Source organism: Hemitrygon akajei, chromosome 7, assembly GCF_048418815.1.
Source record: "Hemitrygon akajei chromosome 7, sHemAka1.3, whole genome shotgun sequence".
NCBI classification, from domain to species: Eukaryota; Metazoa; Chordata; class Chondrichthyes; order Myliobatiformes; family Dasyatidae; genus Hemitrygon; species Hemitrygon akajei.
This window is the reverse complement of record NC_133130.1, coordinates 81,283,963-81,299,393: the sequence shown is the minus strand read 5'-3', so window position 1 is coordinate 81,299,393 and position 15,431 is coordinate 81,283,963. Positions and strand designations below refer to the sequence as shown.

Genomic DNA, 15,431 nt, shown 5'->3' with positions numbered 1-15,431 from the left:
AACAGATTTTTTTCATTTTAAATTTAAATCTGTTTAGTCTTTAGGGCAAGAGTCTCTCCATCGTTTTATTGTCTTCTGAATCCAGTGTGATGGAGTTTCTCAGAGGAATGAATGAGTAAAATCCTTGCCTGATGTTTTCCAATCAGAAATGTGATTGTTTACCATCTACATCGTGTTAATCTATTTAAAAACACTTAATTAACATTTTGAACTATATATTCCACCTACCAAAGTTTAGCTTTAAGGAGGAACATGTTTCCAACGTGGAAATATTATTAATTGCTACCACCAGGAAAGAGGTACAGAAGCCTGAAGGCATACTTTCAGTGATTCAGGAAGAGCTTCTTCCCGACTACTACCAGATTTCTAAATGGACATTAAACCAATGAACACTACTTTGTTTAAAATTTCTGCTTTTGCACTACTTACCTTAACTATTTAATACACATATATATGCTTACTATAATTCTGTTTTTGCTATATTTATCATGTATTGCATTATACTGCTGCCACAAAGTTAACAAATTTCACGACATATGCTGGTGATATTAAAGCTGATTCAAATTCTGATTAACCAGTGTGGTAATATTATTAACCAGTGTTGGTAGTAGAAGGGACAGGCAGAAACATGTTTTTTAAACAAAGTGGAGTTCTGGAGTGCTTTGTCTGAAAAGGTGATGGAATTGGATAAATATCTGTGGGGAAAGCAGGTGATAGAACTTGATAAACATTTCTTGGGAAAGAGGGGCAAGATGGCGGTTAGCTGAAGTACCTGTCAAGATGGTCTGGAGCTCTGGCCCTCTTTTGTCATCGTCTGCAAGTTGGGAGTTGATACTGCAGATTGAAGCCCAAAGATTGATCGGAGGTCCAGACTGAGCTCCAAGGTCAGAGTTCCGGATCGAAACCCAAAGGTCAGTCAGAGCTCCGGATCAAAGCCTGAAGGACAATCGAAGTCCAGATTGAAGCCTGAAGTTTGCTCAGAATTCCAGAAGTCGAGGCCGGAAGGTCAAAGCCTCAAGTCTGTGAATTTCTGAGTGTGCTGGAGGCTGAAGGCTGAAGACAGCTGCTCCTGGGGTCAGAGGACTATGTATGTGTGTGGCTGGGTGGGTAGTAGGGAAAGGAGAAAACGGGCTCGTTCACTGTTGTTGTTTTGTGTGCTCTGTGTTGTTCTACCGAGCATTATAGTCATGCAACATTGGTGCTGGAACGTGTGGTAACACTTGCAGGCTGCCCCCCGCACATCCTCGGGTGTGTTGGTTATTAACTCAAATGACACATTTCAGTTTACGTATCGACATACACTTGATAAGTAAAGCTGGATCTGAATCTGATTAATTTTATAGCTACACTCCAGTAACTGAGGGGCTACTGTTTTGGGAATAATTCTGTCACTCTGTGATTTCATGTTGCTCTTTAATGGGTGTTCTTAGGCAGGCTGTTCAGCTTGCCCACTTGGAGCATTCTTACCTCATATTTAGAATTTGGATCAGCGCCTCTCTCTAGTATCTGTAGACACATTTCGGAGCACGCTGCAGCCTGTTCACATGCGAGCAAGAAGACTGGCTTTCCATCCTTTGAACAGTTGTTAACATCGGCTCCATGTGCGAGGGCAATCTCCAAACAACGAAGATGACGGAGAGTGGAAGAGATGCAGTAATACAGAATACCTGAAAGAAATTGGTTAAAAAATGTTTGACACTGAAGAACAGTCATTGGCCAAGTCAAATCTATGCTTGTCAAAGATGCTTGGATACTTGTTTACTTTGGCTATGATGTTGATCATGAACTTTTAGAGGATTATGTGCAATATCACAAAGAACTTGTTCTTTCTCTACTTGCTCCCTATTCACCATTAACCTGATCCAAGTGTATAAAACTACAGTTAATTTTAAACACAAAACAGACCTTGCAGTAAGTGAGTATGCGTTATCCATCATCTATACAGTACTGGCCACTCTGCCAGCTTGCTGATGAGCCTGTCAACACCCAGATTTGTATTTTTAGTAATAAGGAATTCTCTCATTGGTTTCATCTGTGTCAAAGTTCAAAGTACACTTATTATCAAAGTATATTATACAACCTTGAGATTCATCTCCTCACAGGCAGCCACAAAACAAGAAACCCAAAAGAACCCATTAAAAAACCTGGCAAACACCCAACGTGGAGGGGGAACCCGGAACAGGCCCAGAGCCCCAGCCTCAGTTCAGCACATAGTGGAGTAAATGTCATGGAGTCCGGAGCAGGCCCACAGTCCCAGCCTCAGTGCATCGAAGAGTGGAGTAAACGATGCGGAGCAGTGAGTTAACTGGCCCTCCCCTCCCCGCTGGTCCTGACAGCTGGCCTTTTCAATCCATCTGGTCTGGCGTTTAAATCGTCCAAGCATCAGTCAGCTCCTTGCACTAGGACTCGGGCCCTGTCACTTCGAAACAGTCTGGGCCTGGACCACGTTGTCACGTTCCAGCCCATACCCAACCTTCCCAAATCAGTCCGCTGCTTAGATCGATAAAACCTCGCTCCCAGTTTCACCTTCTCCAACTCTGTCTCGTACCCGCACATTTCCACCCCCAACTCAGCCTCACCTCCGCATGCCTCTTCATTGCTCGTAATGATTGTTTACCATCATTCTATTCTTCAGAAAAAAAAATGTTATGAATAAAGTATTTCTTGCTTTGGGAACCACCAGTAGATTGCTGCCTGCCTTCAGCAGCACCATCTTAAACCGGAAGTGAAAAGCCGCGATATGCAATTAACTCATAGTTTTGCCTAGAAATTCGTGCTCAGTTTCAAGCATTTAATAGCAGAGACTGTGCATTGTTTTCATTAGCAGATTACAGAAGAGTGGAACAAGTGTCCACTGCTACGTATCGCATTTAATGCCACTGAATGGAGATCAGTATCTGTACCAAAATCTTTCACCAATACACAAAAGATAAAACAAAGGAAGAAGCCTGATCCTCCTTAGAGTTATTTCATACCGCAAAGTTATTGTCTTAACAATCAAAAGCAAGCAACAGAGAAACAAAATCATTCTTAATGACAAAATTTAGTTTTAACCATGATCAGAAGTGGAGATTGAAAATGACTGCCACAAAGGTACATAATGATAGTTTTTCAAAACTCTATTTACAAACCAGTAATTTATGTGATTATCATCAGAACAAGTTCAGACATGTTAATCTTTTGTTACAGTGAAAGTAAGTTGTAGAAATGGTAGCCACAACACAATCAAAATATTATATTGCTTTTTGAATTGGAGCCAGTAATGTTACAGCTAGAAAGCTGCTCCGGTGACACTTAATAAAAATGTAACTGTGTTATGCATAGTTTTCAGATTACATCCAAATTTTTCCTATAGTTATGCAAATGCTGTTTAAATTGTGGAACTGTTTCAAAACTGCTTTGCAACAGTGACTCAGAATGCTAATGTTTTGGAACTACACACACAAAATGCTGGTGGAGCACAGCAGACCAGGCAGCATCTATAGGGAGAAGCACTGTCGACGTTTCGGGCCGAGACCCTTCGTCCTGATGTCTGACCTGCTGTGTTCCACCAGCATTTTGTGTGTGTTGTTTGAATTTCCGGCATCTGCAGATTTCCTCGTGTTTTGGAACTGCTCGGTTTGCATTGCTGGTCAGATTATCAAAGCCATGCTGTTTCCTGAATAGTCTATGGGACAACACTCTCAGTTTTGGCACACGTCACCAGGTGTTAGCAGGAAGTACTGTTCAGGGTCATCTGGTTATTGGGTGTGCCTTGGTGCTTATTAGATTCAGAACTGAGGTAGATATCATAAGAACATGACATAGGAACATAAGAAATAGGGGCAGGAGAAGGCAATCTGGCCCGTCAAGTCTGCTCCGCCATTCAATAAAACCATGGACTCATCTCCATTGACGTGCCTTTTCCTTATAACCCTTAATTCCCCTATTATGCGAAAATCTATCCAACCTCGTCTTAGATATATTTACTGAGCTGGCCTCTACTGTTTCATTGGGCAGAGAATTCCACAGATTCACCATTCTGTGGTGAAAAGCAGTTCCTCCTCATCTCCATCCTAAATCTACTCCCCCGAATCTTGAGTCTATGTCCCCTAGTTCTATTCTCACCTACCAGTAGAAACAGTTTTCCTACCTCTATCTTACATATCCCTTTTTCCTCTCATTCTTCTGAATTTCAGCGAGTACAGTCCCAGGTGACTCAATCTCTTCTCATAGTCTAACCCCCTCATCTCTGGAATCAACCTGCTGAAACTCCTCTGCACTGCCTCCAAAGCCAGTATATCCTTCCTCAAGTAAGGAGACCAGAACTACACACAGTACTCCAGGTGCGGCCTCACCAGTACCCTGCATAGTTGCAGCAAAAACCCCTTGCTCTTACATTCGATCCCTCTAGCAATGAATGCCAACATTCAATTTGCCTTCTCGATAGCCTGTTGCACCTGCAAACTCACCTTTTGTGATTCATGCACAAGCACTCCCAAGTCCCTCTGTACAGCAACATGTTGCAATATTTTACCATTTAAATAATAATCTGATCTTCCAATTTTCCCTCCAAAGTGGATGATCTCAGTCAGCAACATTTTATTCCATCTGCCAGACCCTTGACCACTCACTTAACCTATCTACCTCTCCTTGCAGATTCTACACATCTTCTAAACAATTTGCTTTTCCACTCAATTTATTGTCATCAGCAAATTTAGATACACTACACTCGGTCCCCTCTTCCAGATCGTAAATGTATATTGTGAACAGTTGCAGGCCCAGCACCTACCCCTGCGGCACACCACTAACCACTGATTGCCACCCAGAGTAACACACACATATCCCAACTCTCGGCTTTCTATTATTTAACCAGTCCTCTATCCAAGCTAATACATCACCCCCAACTCTATGCATCCTTATCTTATAGATAATCCTTTTATGCGGCACCTTATCAAACACCTTCTGTTCCCCTCTATCCACTGCGCTCATTATATCCTCAAGAACTCCAGTAAGTTTGTCAAACAGGACCTGCCCTTGGTGAATCCATGCTGTGTTTGCCTGATGGATCCATTTTTTTCCAGATGCCTTTAATGATATCTTCAACTACAGATATTAAACTAACTGGCCTATAGTTACCTCTCTTTTGCCTACATCTTTTTTTTGAACAGTGGCGCAACATTCGCTATCTTCCAATCCGCTGGGATCTGCCCAGAGTCCAGAGAATTTTGGTAAATTATCACCAAATCCTCTACTATAACCTCTGCCATTTCTTTCAGTACCCTGGGATGCATTCCATCAGCACCAGAAGTTTGCTCAGCACTATCTCTTTAGTGATAGCTATCGTATTGAGGTCCTCACCTTCCATCGCATCCATTACATCTCTTTTTGGCATGTTAGATGTGTCCTCCACCATTAAGTCCAACACAAAATAGTCATTCAAGCCTTAGCCATTTCCTCTTTGCCCAATATCAATTCCCACTTTTCATCCTCCAAGGGACCTACATTCACTTTATCCACCCTTTTCCATTTTGTATAATTATAAAAACTTTTACTATCCATTTTTATATTTTTTGCTAGTTTATTTTCATAATCTATCTTCCCTTTCTTCACTGCTTGCTTAGTGGATCTTTGTTGCTTTTTAAAGTTTTCCCAATCTTTCAGTTTCCCGCTGCTTGGCGACTTTGTACACAGGAGCTTTTAGTTTTCTTTTATTTTCTTAGTTATCCAAGGCTGGCTCTCCCCACCCTTACTGTCCTTGCTTTTAACTCAAATATACTTTTGTAGCACACTGTGAAATATCTTTTACTGTTCTTCAACCGTCTCACCCTATGGCCTGTGTTCCCAGTCTACACTAGCCACATCCTCCCTCATCCCATTGTAGTCTCCATTGTTTAGGCATAAAACACTGGTTTTAGATCGAACAACTGCACCCTCCATTTGTATGAGAAACTCAATCATACTGTGATCATTCTTTTCAAGAGGATCCCTACTATACAATCACTAATTTTACCTGTCTCATTGCGCAGGACCAGATCTAAGATAGCATGTTCCCTTGTAAGTTCGGTAACATGCTGTTCAAGAAAGCTATCAGTTGCTCTGCCCCTTTTTATTATAATGTAATTTTTGGTAGAGGTTTAGGGCATGTCTGCGGGTTGGTTGTTAACTTTAAAGACCCAAGTCCTGATGAAGGGTCTCAGCCTGAAATGTGGGCTGTTTATTCCTCACAATAGATGCAGCCTGTTGAGTTCCTCCAGCATTTGTGTGTGTTACTGTGGATTTCCAGCATCTGTAGATCCTCTTCTGCTTAACATTCAGCATCAAATCTCTCCTTCACTACTGTTGTACGTAACTGACTGAGCACTGAATCACTAGTTTTATGAAATATTGCTCCAATATTGCCCAGGGAACATGTACTGCACATGGTTGAGTTAAAATCGCAATTTTTGGCTTCAATAACATTTGAATAATCTTCAAACACAGCTGGGGATTGTAGAAGCACGACACTGCTGGAGCAAGAGCTAATATGTCAGAGAGTGAGGGTGATAGATGGTGGGTCTGGTGCAGGTTAGGTTAATGACAGGAGGATTATGTATCTAGAGTCAATGGAGGAACTGCAGAGTTGTCTGATCATTAATACCTGATTGTCAATGGCCATAAACCTGGGAGCAATCTACAATCAGGCCCTGGAGCATCTCCAATTGTTTTAGCACTCAGGTAACAGATAATAGGCAGAACAGAATGTTTGCCTGTTTAGAGATGAAGGATTTTCTCTGCAAAATGGTGCTTCTGAATGGAATTAAATTGATAGAAGCGAACAAGATCTTTAATGGCATTGATCGAGTGGACAGCCCGCAACTTTTTCCCAGGGGGGAAATGGCTAATACAAGGAGCCATAATTTTAAGGTGATTGGAGGAAAGTATGGGGGGGGGGGGGGAGGGATGTCAGAGGTAAGTTCCTTACACAGGGAGTGGTGGGTGCATGGAACGCCATGCTGGGGGTGGTATTTTTGTTAGATATTTTAGGGGCTTTTAAGAAACTCTTAGACAGGAACATGGATGATAGAAAAGTAGGAGGCTATGTAGGGTTATATTGATCTTACAGTAGGTTAAAAGATCCTCACAGCTTCATGTGCTGAAGAATCTGTAGCGTGCTGTGTTGTCCTATGCTCTACGTTCCATAGTTGTGCACTGGTTGTGCACTATCAACTGCTTTATAATTTTATAAAATTTCATTGCAGTTTTATGATTTTTCTCCAAATAGTTCACAATCATCCTATGTAGAGGCAGAATGACAGGAGACTTCATGTGAAGATAGTAGGCACTTGTTTATTTTATAGAGTCACTACTCAACACAAAAAAAACTGCTTACAGCTATTACTGTGTAGCATTTCTGTGGGATTCTCCTGATCTCTATCAAATTTAGCCACTCACATTGCATTACAAGGACTTCTATCAAATGAAAAGCAGGACCTCCACAAGTGTGTAGGTTTTGTTTTGCAATATAAAATAAAATTAATGGAATGACTCAAGTGCCCACAAAGTGGTATGCATTGCTTTGGTCAGCTCTTATCATAAGTATTGCTCCATATAAAAATAGTAAATAGAGGGATGCCTCAGAATAGTAGAGAGGGTAAAAAGCAGAAAAGTTAAGATAGTACAGTGATTCAGCTGGGAGAGATGCTGCCTCACATCTCCAACGACCTAGTTAACCCTCACCTCAATGTTGTCTGTGTGGCGTTTGCACCATGACCACATTGGTTTCATCCAGGTGATCCTACAGCCCACAGATTTGAGAACTGGTAGGATAATTGGCAAGTAAAATTTGCCCCAGGGTACAGGTGAGTGGTAGAATCTGGATGGAACTCATGAGAATGCAGGAAGAATAAATGGGATTATTGTAAGATCAGTATAAAGATGTGCTTGATGTTTGACAATTATTCATTTGGCTGATGGGCCTGTTCCTGCACTGAGTGATTTTATGACTAGCATCATTCTAGGAAGTCACTGCCATTTCTATCGGTCATGAAATGACAGAGTATAAACAAGGGGAGACTATCACTGGTGACTGTACCTCAAGATGCCAAGGCCCTAAGAAATATAATTTGCCCTCAAAACTAGTTGGACTCAGCTAATGATAATTTATCCTATTATTTTCTTATGCATACAGATTGCACTGAAAAGGTTCACGATGAACTCATGGGGTATTTCACTAAAGTTACTTTGTAGATTCAAGTTGCTGTTGTTATTGCCACCATTCAGTTCTAATTAATAATTCACAATTCACTATTTTCAGCCATCCTCAAATAATGATTGAATGGTTCATCATTTCTTGTACCTTTGCTTATTGAGAATGTTCTCCTTATGAAACCTTACACTAAGGATTAGAAGAGCACAGTGTATGAAAAGGCACAGAGATACAGTCATGATATCAAAGAGACCCTTTTCTATAAAAATACTGATGTTTGTTGCAACCATGTTAACTGGTAGAAACATGGGCCAAAAGAACTCTCCTCATAAGGAGATGACGATAAAGTTGTTGACAGACCTGGATTCCATCAACAGGATGTACGATTATAATTCCATAGCTGTCTCCCTTAAGAAGCACAGGTTGTAAAGAATGATTCCCTCAGAGGTGTCCAAATATTGTCTAGGTCTGAAATTTTTGTTTCTGGTACAAGAATGGGTAGGTTTCATAGACCCGAGATGCAATCAAACCTGTTATTCCTCTTTCTGCAAGCAAATCATCTTCCTTCGTCAAAAGTAGCACATTTATTGCAAGAACTAGTTGCAATTCCTGTGTTTAAGTCTGGAGTCATTGCCAATGTAAAATGAGAAGGAACTTACACTTAAAGACATAGTACATTCAGTAATGAAAAAAATTAGCCCATTCAACTCTTTTGGTCAAGCACCCTAGGGTTCACTTAAGAAAACAGTACATGGAAAATAAATGTGCAAAGCAACATTGTGTCATTGTGAATTATTCAGTCTGATGGCCTGGTGGAAGAAGCTGTCCCCGGAGCCTGGCTTTAATGCTCGGTACTGGTGGTAACAGCTGGAACAGTTTGTGGTCGGGGTGACTCGGGTCCCCAATGATTCTTCGGGCCCTTTTTACGCACCTGTCGCTGTGATGCACCATCAATAACTCACGCTGAGACTTAGGAAGCGAAATATCGGCTTTTATTGACTGGAAGAATAAACAGCACTACATCCTGGGGAAAATGAGGGAGAGCAACAGGCCACAGTCGCCTTTATACAGGGGTCTGTGGGAGGAGCCACAGGAGCAGTCAGCAGGGTCTGTGGGAGGAGCCACAGGAGCAGTCAGACAGGTATATCTAGTTCACCACATTCACCCCCCCCTTTGTTTAAAAAAAAATCCCCAAGTATATTTACAGGTTAAGTCTATCAGGTGGTCGAATCGTTCGCTGCGATCTACGTAGCTCCGGCTGCAATTGCACAGGTGCCGGAGGTGGTGATGGCACCGGAGGCGGAGAGTGGGTTGGTTCTGTCCCAACTGGAGGTGTCAGGGATCCCTCGCGTGTGAGCGAGGTCCCCGGAATAGACGCGTACGAGATGCCCGGTACATGCGCGTCGTGAGGAGTCTGGGTGTGGCACGGTGTGTGCAGTGTCACCTCGGGTACAGGGTTCATAGTTACCGTGGAATGTTCGGGGTAGTGGTCTGCTGCTCCGGCGGGCGCCAGGTCGCGGACAGAGACCGTGTCCTCCCGCCCATCAGGCAAGACCACGTAGGCATACTGGGGATTAGCATGCAGGAGGTGAACCCTCTCGACCAGCGGGGAGTACTTATTACTCCTCGCATGTTTACGTAGCAGCACTGGCCCCGGGGACGTCAGCCAAACTGGTAGGGTGGTCCCAGTGACAGACTTCCTGAGAAAAGAGAATAGGCGTTCGTGAGGGGTGGCATTAGTGGATGTACACAACAGGGAGCGGATAGAGTGGAGTGCCTCAGGGAGGACCTCCTGCCATCGGGAGACCGGCAACCCTTTTGACTTAAGGGCTAAAAGTGTGGCCTGCCACACTGTGGCATTCTCCCTCTCCACCTGGCCATTCCCCCGGGGATTATAACTCGTGGTTCGACTAGTAGCAATGCCCCTAGCTAGCAGGAACCGGCGCAACTCGTCACTCATAAAGGAGGACCCTCTATCACTGTGGACATAGCAGGGATATCCGAACAGAGTGAAGAGCTGGCGCAGGGCTTTTATGACCGACGTGGTAGTAGTGTCGGGGCAGGGAACGGCAAAGGGGAATCGCGAGTACTCGTCAATAATACTGAGAAAATAGACATTGCGGTCGGTGGAGGGAAGGGGGCCCTTAAAGTCGACACTCAGTCGCTCAAAAGGGTGGGTGGCCTTGACAAGCTGCGCAGTGTCAGGACGGTAGAAGTGCGGTTTGCACTCAGCGCAGATCTGGCAGTCCCTGGTCATCGTCCTGATGTCCTCCAGGGAGTACGGCAGGTTCCGGGCTTTAATGAAATGGTAAAATCGGGTGACCCCCGGATGGCAAAGTTGGGCATGAAGGGTATACAGCTGGTCGAGCTGTGCACTAGCACACGTTCCCCGGGATAGGGCATCAGAGGGTTCATTGAGCCTGCCAGGCCGGTACAGGATATCATAATTGTAGGTGGAGAGTTCTATTCTCCATCGCAAAATTTTATCATTTTTGATCTTGCCCCGCTGTTGGTTGCTGAACATGAACGCAACCGAGCGCTGGTCGGTCAGCAAGGTGAACCTTTTGCCGGCGAGATAGTGCCTCCAGTGCCTAATAGCTTCCACTATGGCCTGGGCTTCTTTCTCCACCGCGGAGTGCCGAAGTTCAGAGCCTTGAAGGGTACGAGAAAAAAACGCCACTGGTCTGCCTTCCTGATTGAGGGTAGCAGCCAGTGCGACATCAGAGGTGTCACTCTCTACTTGGAAGGGAATGGTCTCGTCCATCGCATGCATCGTTGCTTTGGCAATGTCCCCTTTAATGCAGCTGAAGGCCGCGCGGGCCTCGGCAGAGAGGGGAAAAGTGGTAGACCTGACCAGGGGGCGGGCCTTGTCTGCGTAATGGGGGACCCATTGGGCGTAATAGGAAAAAAAACCCAGGCACCGCCGGAGGGCCTTGAGAGTGTTGGGAAGAGGGAGTTCTAACAGGGGGCGCATACGGTCGGGGTCAGGGCCAATGACCCCGTTCTCCACGACATACCCAAGGATAGCGAGTCGTGTGGTTCTGAACACACACTTGTCCTTGTTATAAGTGAGGTTCAAAGCTTCGGCCACTTGGAAAAATTGTTGGAGGTTGGCGTCGTGATCCGACCAGTCGCGACCACAGATGGTGATGTTATCTAGATAGGGAAATGTGGCCTTCAGTTTGTACTGGTCCACCATCCGGTCCATCTCCCTCTGGAAGACTGAGACCCCATTTGTGACACCAAATGGGACGCGCAGGAAGTGATAGAGCCTGCCACCCGCCTCGAAGGCGGTGTAGGGGCGGTCCTCCGGGTGGATGGGGAGCTGGTGATAAGCGGATTTCAGATCAATTGTCGAGTACACCTTGTACTGAGCTATCTGGTTGACCATATCCGCGATGCGGGGTAGGGGGTACGCGTCAAGCTGCATGAATCTATTGATGGTCTGGCTATAGTCCACAACCATCCTATTTTTCTGCCCAGTCCGAACAACGACCACCTGGGACCGCCATGGGCTTGTGCTCGGCTCAATGATCCCCTCCCCGAGCAGCCGCTGCACCTCTGAATGAATAAAGGCCCTGTCCCCTGCGCTGTACCTCCTGCTTTTAGTCGCCACCGGTTTACAGTCAGGGGTCAGGTTGGTGAACAGCGATGGGGGAGGGATCTTGAGGGTGGAGAGGCTGCAAGTAGTGTCAGTAGCACAGCTATCGGCATGGTGCTGGGCGGGATGTGTGGTTCAGTGTGTATGTGCGTGTGGTAACGGAGTATATGGCGAAGTCCCACCAAACTGAGGATTCCTGACAGTGAGAGGTGGGAGGGGCCCGTCATATGCCATAGTCACACTTTTGAGATGGCTCTGGAAGTCGAGCCCCAACAGCACAGGTGCGCACAGTCGAGGCATGACCAGGAACGCAAAGTTCCGATACTCTGTGCCCTGCACCACCAATGTCGCTACACAACCCACCCGGATGTCTGTGGAATGCGACCCAGAAGCCAAGGTGATCTTCTGATGTGCCGGCCGTGTCACGAGTCCACAGCATTTCACTGTGGCCGGGTCAATAAAACTCTCAGTGCTGCCCGTGTCAAACAGGCAGCTAGTCCTGTGCCCCTCCACCAGGATGTCCATCATCGACCTTGCGAGCTGGTGCGGAACGCTTTGATCGAGGGTCACGGTAGCCAGCGTTGAACGGGGCGAGTCGGGGGCGGGGCCTGGTGATGACGGCAAAGATGGCCGCTCACATCCGGGCATGCAAGATGGCGGCTCCCAGGTCGCACACGGGTAGGTAGGGGCGGGGCATGGTGACGCCGGCAAAGATGGTTGTCCACATCCGGGCATGCAAAATGGCGGCCCCCAGGTCTCAGACGCAGTGCTGCTCGACCCCGGGCGTGGTTTAGATTTACAGACCTTGGCGAAATGGCCCTTCTTCCCGCAGCTGGAACAAGTCGCTTCGCGAGCCGGGCAGCTGTTTCTGGGATGTTTCTGAAGCCCACAAAAGTAACAGAGTTTTATGTCCGGCGAATTCGAGGAGTTCGTGATACCGCGACTGGCAGCGGCGTTGGCGAATTTGCTCGGAACCGGGGAATCGCGCGGCTGGACCGCCTCGGCGTACAGCTGCGCAGCCTCCAACGTATCGGCCGTCTCTATCGCCGAGCGTAAGGTAAGATCAGCTTTTTCCAGCAGCCGCTGGCGCAAATACACTGACCGGACTCCAGTCACAAAAGCGTCTCAGACCAAAAGTTCCGTATGCTGTTCCGCTGTGAGCGTTTGGCAGTCACAAGTCCGCACGAGTGCCTGTAGAGCTCAGAGAAATTCAGCAGTCGACTCCGTAGGCCGCTGTTTTCATGTTGCCAAGCGGTGCCGGGCATAAACTGCGTTTACCGGCCGCAGGTACTGTCTTTTGAGGGCGGCAAGCGCCCCCTCGTAGGTCGAGAGGTCCCTGATGAATGAATAAACTTTTGGGGCGACCCTCGAGAGGAGAAGTCTGAGCCTAACAGCTGAGTCGGTGGCACGAACCTCCTCCAAGTATGATTGGAAGCATACAAGCCAGTGTTCAAAGGCAAGAGCTGCTTCAGGGTCTTGGGGGTCCAAATCTAAGCGTTCTGGGCGTAAAACGGTTTCCATGTTTTAACTTCCAGTCAATAAAATTGATGCACCATCAATAACTCACGCTGAGACTTAGGAAGCGAGATATCGGCTTTTATTAACTGGAAGAATAAACAGCACTACATCCTGGGGAAAATGAGGAGAGCAGCAGCCCACAGTCGCCTTTATACAGGGGTCTGTGGGAGGAGCCACAGGAGCAGTCCAGACAGGTATATGTAGTTCACCACACGCTGTAAATGTCCTGAATAGTGGGAAGTTCACATCCACAGAGATATCATCGAAACAAGCCTGTGCTCGAAATGAAAAAGTGCCAGCACCTGCTGCAAGGTTAATGTGAAATATATGGGGTAAAAATATTCACAAAAACAAAATGTCCTACATTGTCATTTACAGTTTTAAATCCTGAACCTCACGGGGCCAGGCTGAGGGAGACAAGCTGCAGTTGCTTTAACCGAAAGAATTCAACATAGGACTCACAAGGAGACACCCCTTTTTCACTTATTAGGGAGAGAGAGAGCCTGTGGCGTGTTGAATTACCGGGTGAATGAGTAGTCTTTAGGGTTCTGCAAGTCTGTGCCTTTATTGATGCTTTGCTGCATGTTTGATTGTTCAGTGGGGGGGGTCCCAATGCTTCTTTTTGCTGGTGGGGGAGGGGGATCATTGCTTTACTGCTGCTTGTACATGGGTGGGGTTTGGGGTTCTAACATTTAACTGTCATTTGTCCTTTGGGGCACTCCTCTGTTTTCGTGGATGGTTGCACAGAAAAAGAATTTCAGGATGTATATTTTCCACATTCCTCCGACATTAAATAAACCTTTGAAACCTTTGAAGTATTAAGTTCAGTACCAATGAAGCTTTACCACATGAAGGATCTAAACTATAAGCAAATTTCAAAATCAGTGATACCATGTACATGAATTGGTCACAGCAGGTTAATGATCCAAATACAAGGGGGGGGGGAATATCTGTCATGCACCATTTGGCAAAAGACTACAACGAAATCACATTGCAAACGCAAATAAATGTTTTTGTTTAATTGAAGCATGTTTTATTTTTGTACCATGCTATTTTTGGTTGTGGTGTGAAAATGCAATGGTATCTGCAAAGAATTAATTTAAGACAAGTTATTTTTAACTTCTCACCAGTCCACTATATAGTTCGGAAAATATAAATGCAGGCAATTGGTGAGCCATCCACAAACCTCCAGAGAACAGAAAGCTGCTCGAACAAGTATGGACTGTGCTAAAAACTCCATCTCTTGTTCTTTTAACAACAGCACATGCCAATATATTTTCAGTACTAGTGTTCTGTGTCAGCCTGTGCCTTTTTTTAGTTGTTCATGACTGTATCTGACAATAGCCTGTGTGTGTCAGTGTCTGTGTTTCAAAGCCTCTAGTTAAATGGCTGTTTTTAAAATATAACAGTATAACAATGCAGGGGAGGAGGGAGCGGGGAGGGGGAGGACACATGCGCACAAGAGAATTTGTTAGCCTCAGTGTGAGTCCACCTACCTCTATATGAAAATCAGAGGGAAAAAAAACTTCAAATGTTGGTAACAATAACAGGAAATCAAAAAATGCTGGAAAAGCTCAGGTTGTCAGTGGCATCAGTGTTTCAGGTCACCAGCCCTTCATTCACACTCTATTTATGTCATTCTATGTAGCATTAAAGACATGTCTGAACCTGTCTGGACCTTGGGACTTTAACCATATATGCTAGTTCTGTTTGTCTTCCCACAGATGCTGCCTGACATGCTCGGTGTTTCCAGAACTTTAGATTTCCAGCACTGGCATATGTATTTTTCAAATTTCCATTTACAGTGAATACAGCTGTTTGTTTTCTTCTGTCAGTTGTGTTTTTTTATTCCCATTACAGTGCCAATTCAAATAGCTGATACTAGATCTATTACCTTCTTTATTTATTCTAAATATGTAGAGCAATGGGAATGGCGGTCGGGGCAGTGGAGTTCTCCTGGGCAGCTTGTGGAAAATCAGGGAGGCCTCCAGTGTCCTTATTGACTACACCTACATACTGTGCGAGGGAACCGCAGCTGATGAACTATGGATCACTTGGGAGGCTGAGGGGCTGATAAGACAGGAGTTACATGGAAGCCATCACATCTTCATTGCAGGGTGCAGGTAGCTGGGTGACTGTCAAGAG

General features: G+C 45.4%; 1 protein-coding gene across 2 annotated transcripts in view; it reads right to left on the bottom strand.

Annotated features, from left to right (window-relative positions):
• Positions 1-15,431, bottom strand: part of ankef1a (ankyrin repeat and EF-hand domain containing 1a) — a 65,351-nt gene that overhangs the window by 26,683 nt on the left and 23,237 nt on the right. For both annotated transcript variants that reach the window (XM_073051298.1, XM_073051300.1), the window contains exon 3: positions 1,468-1,667. In XM_073051298.1, the coding sequence (XP_072907399.1) occupies positions 1,468-1,667 (200 nt within the window). The remainder of the gene's footprint in view (positions 1-1,467; positions 1,668-15,431) is intronic.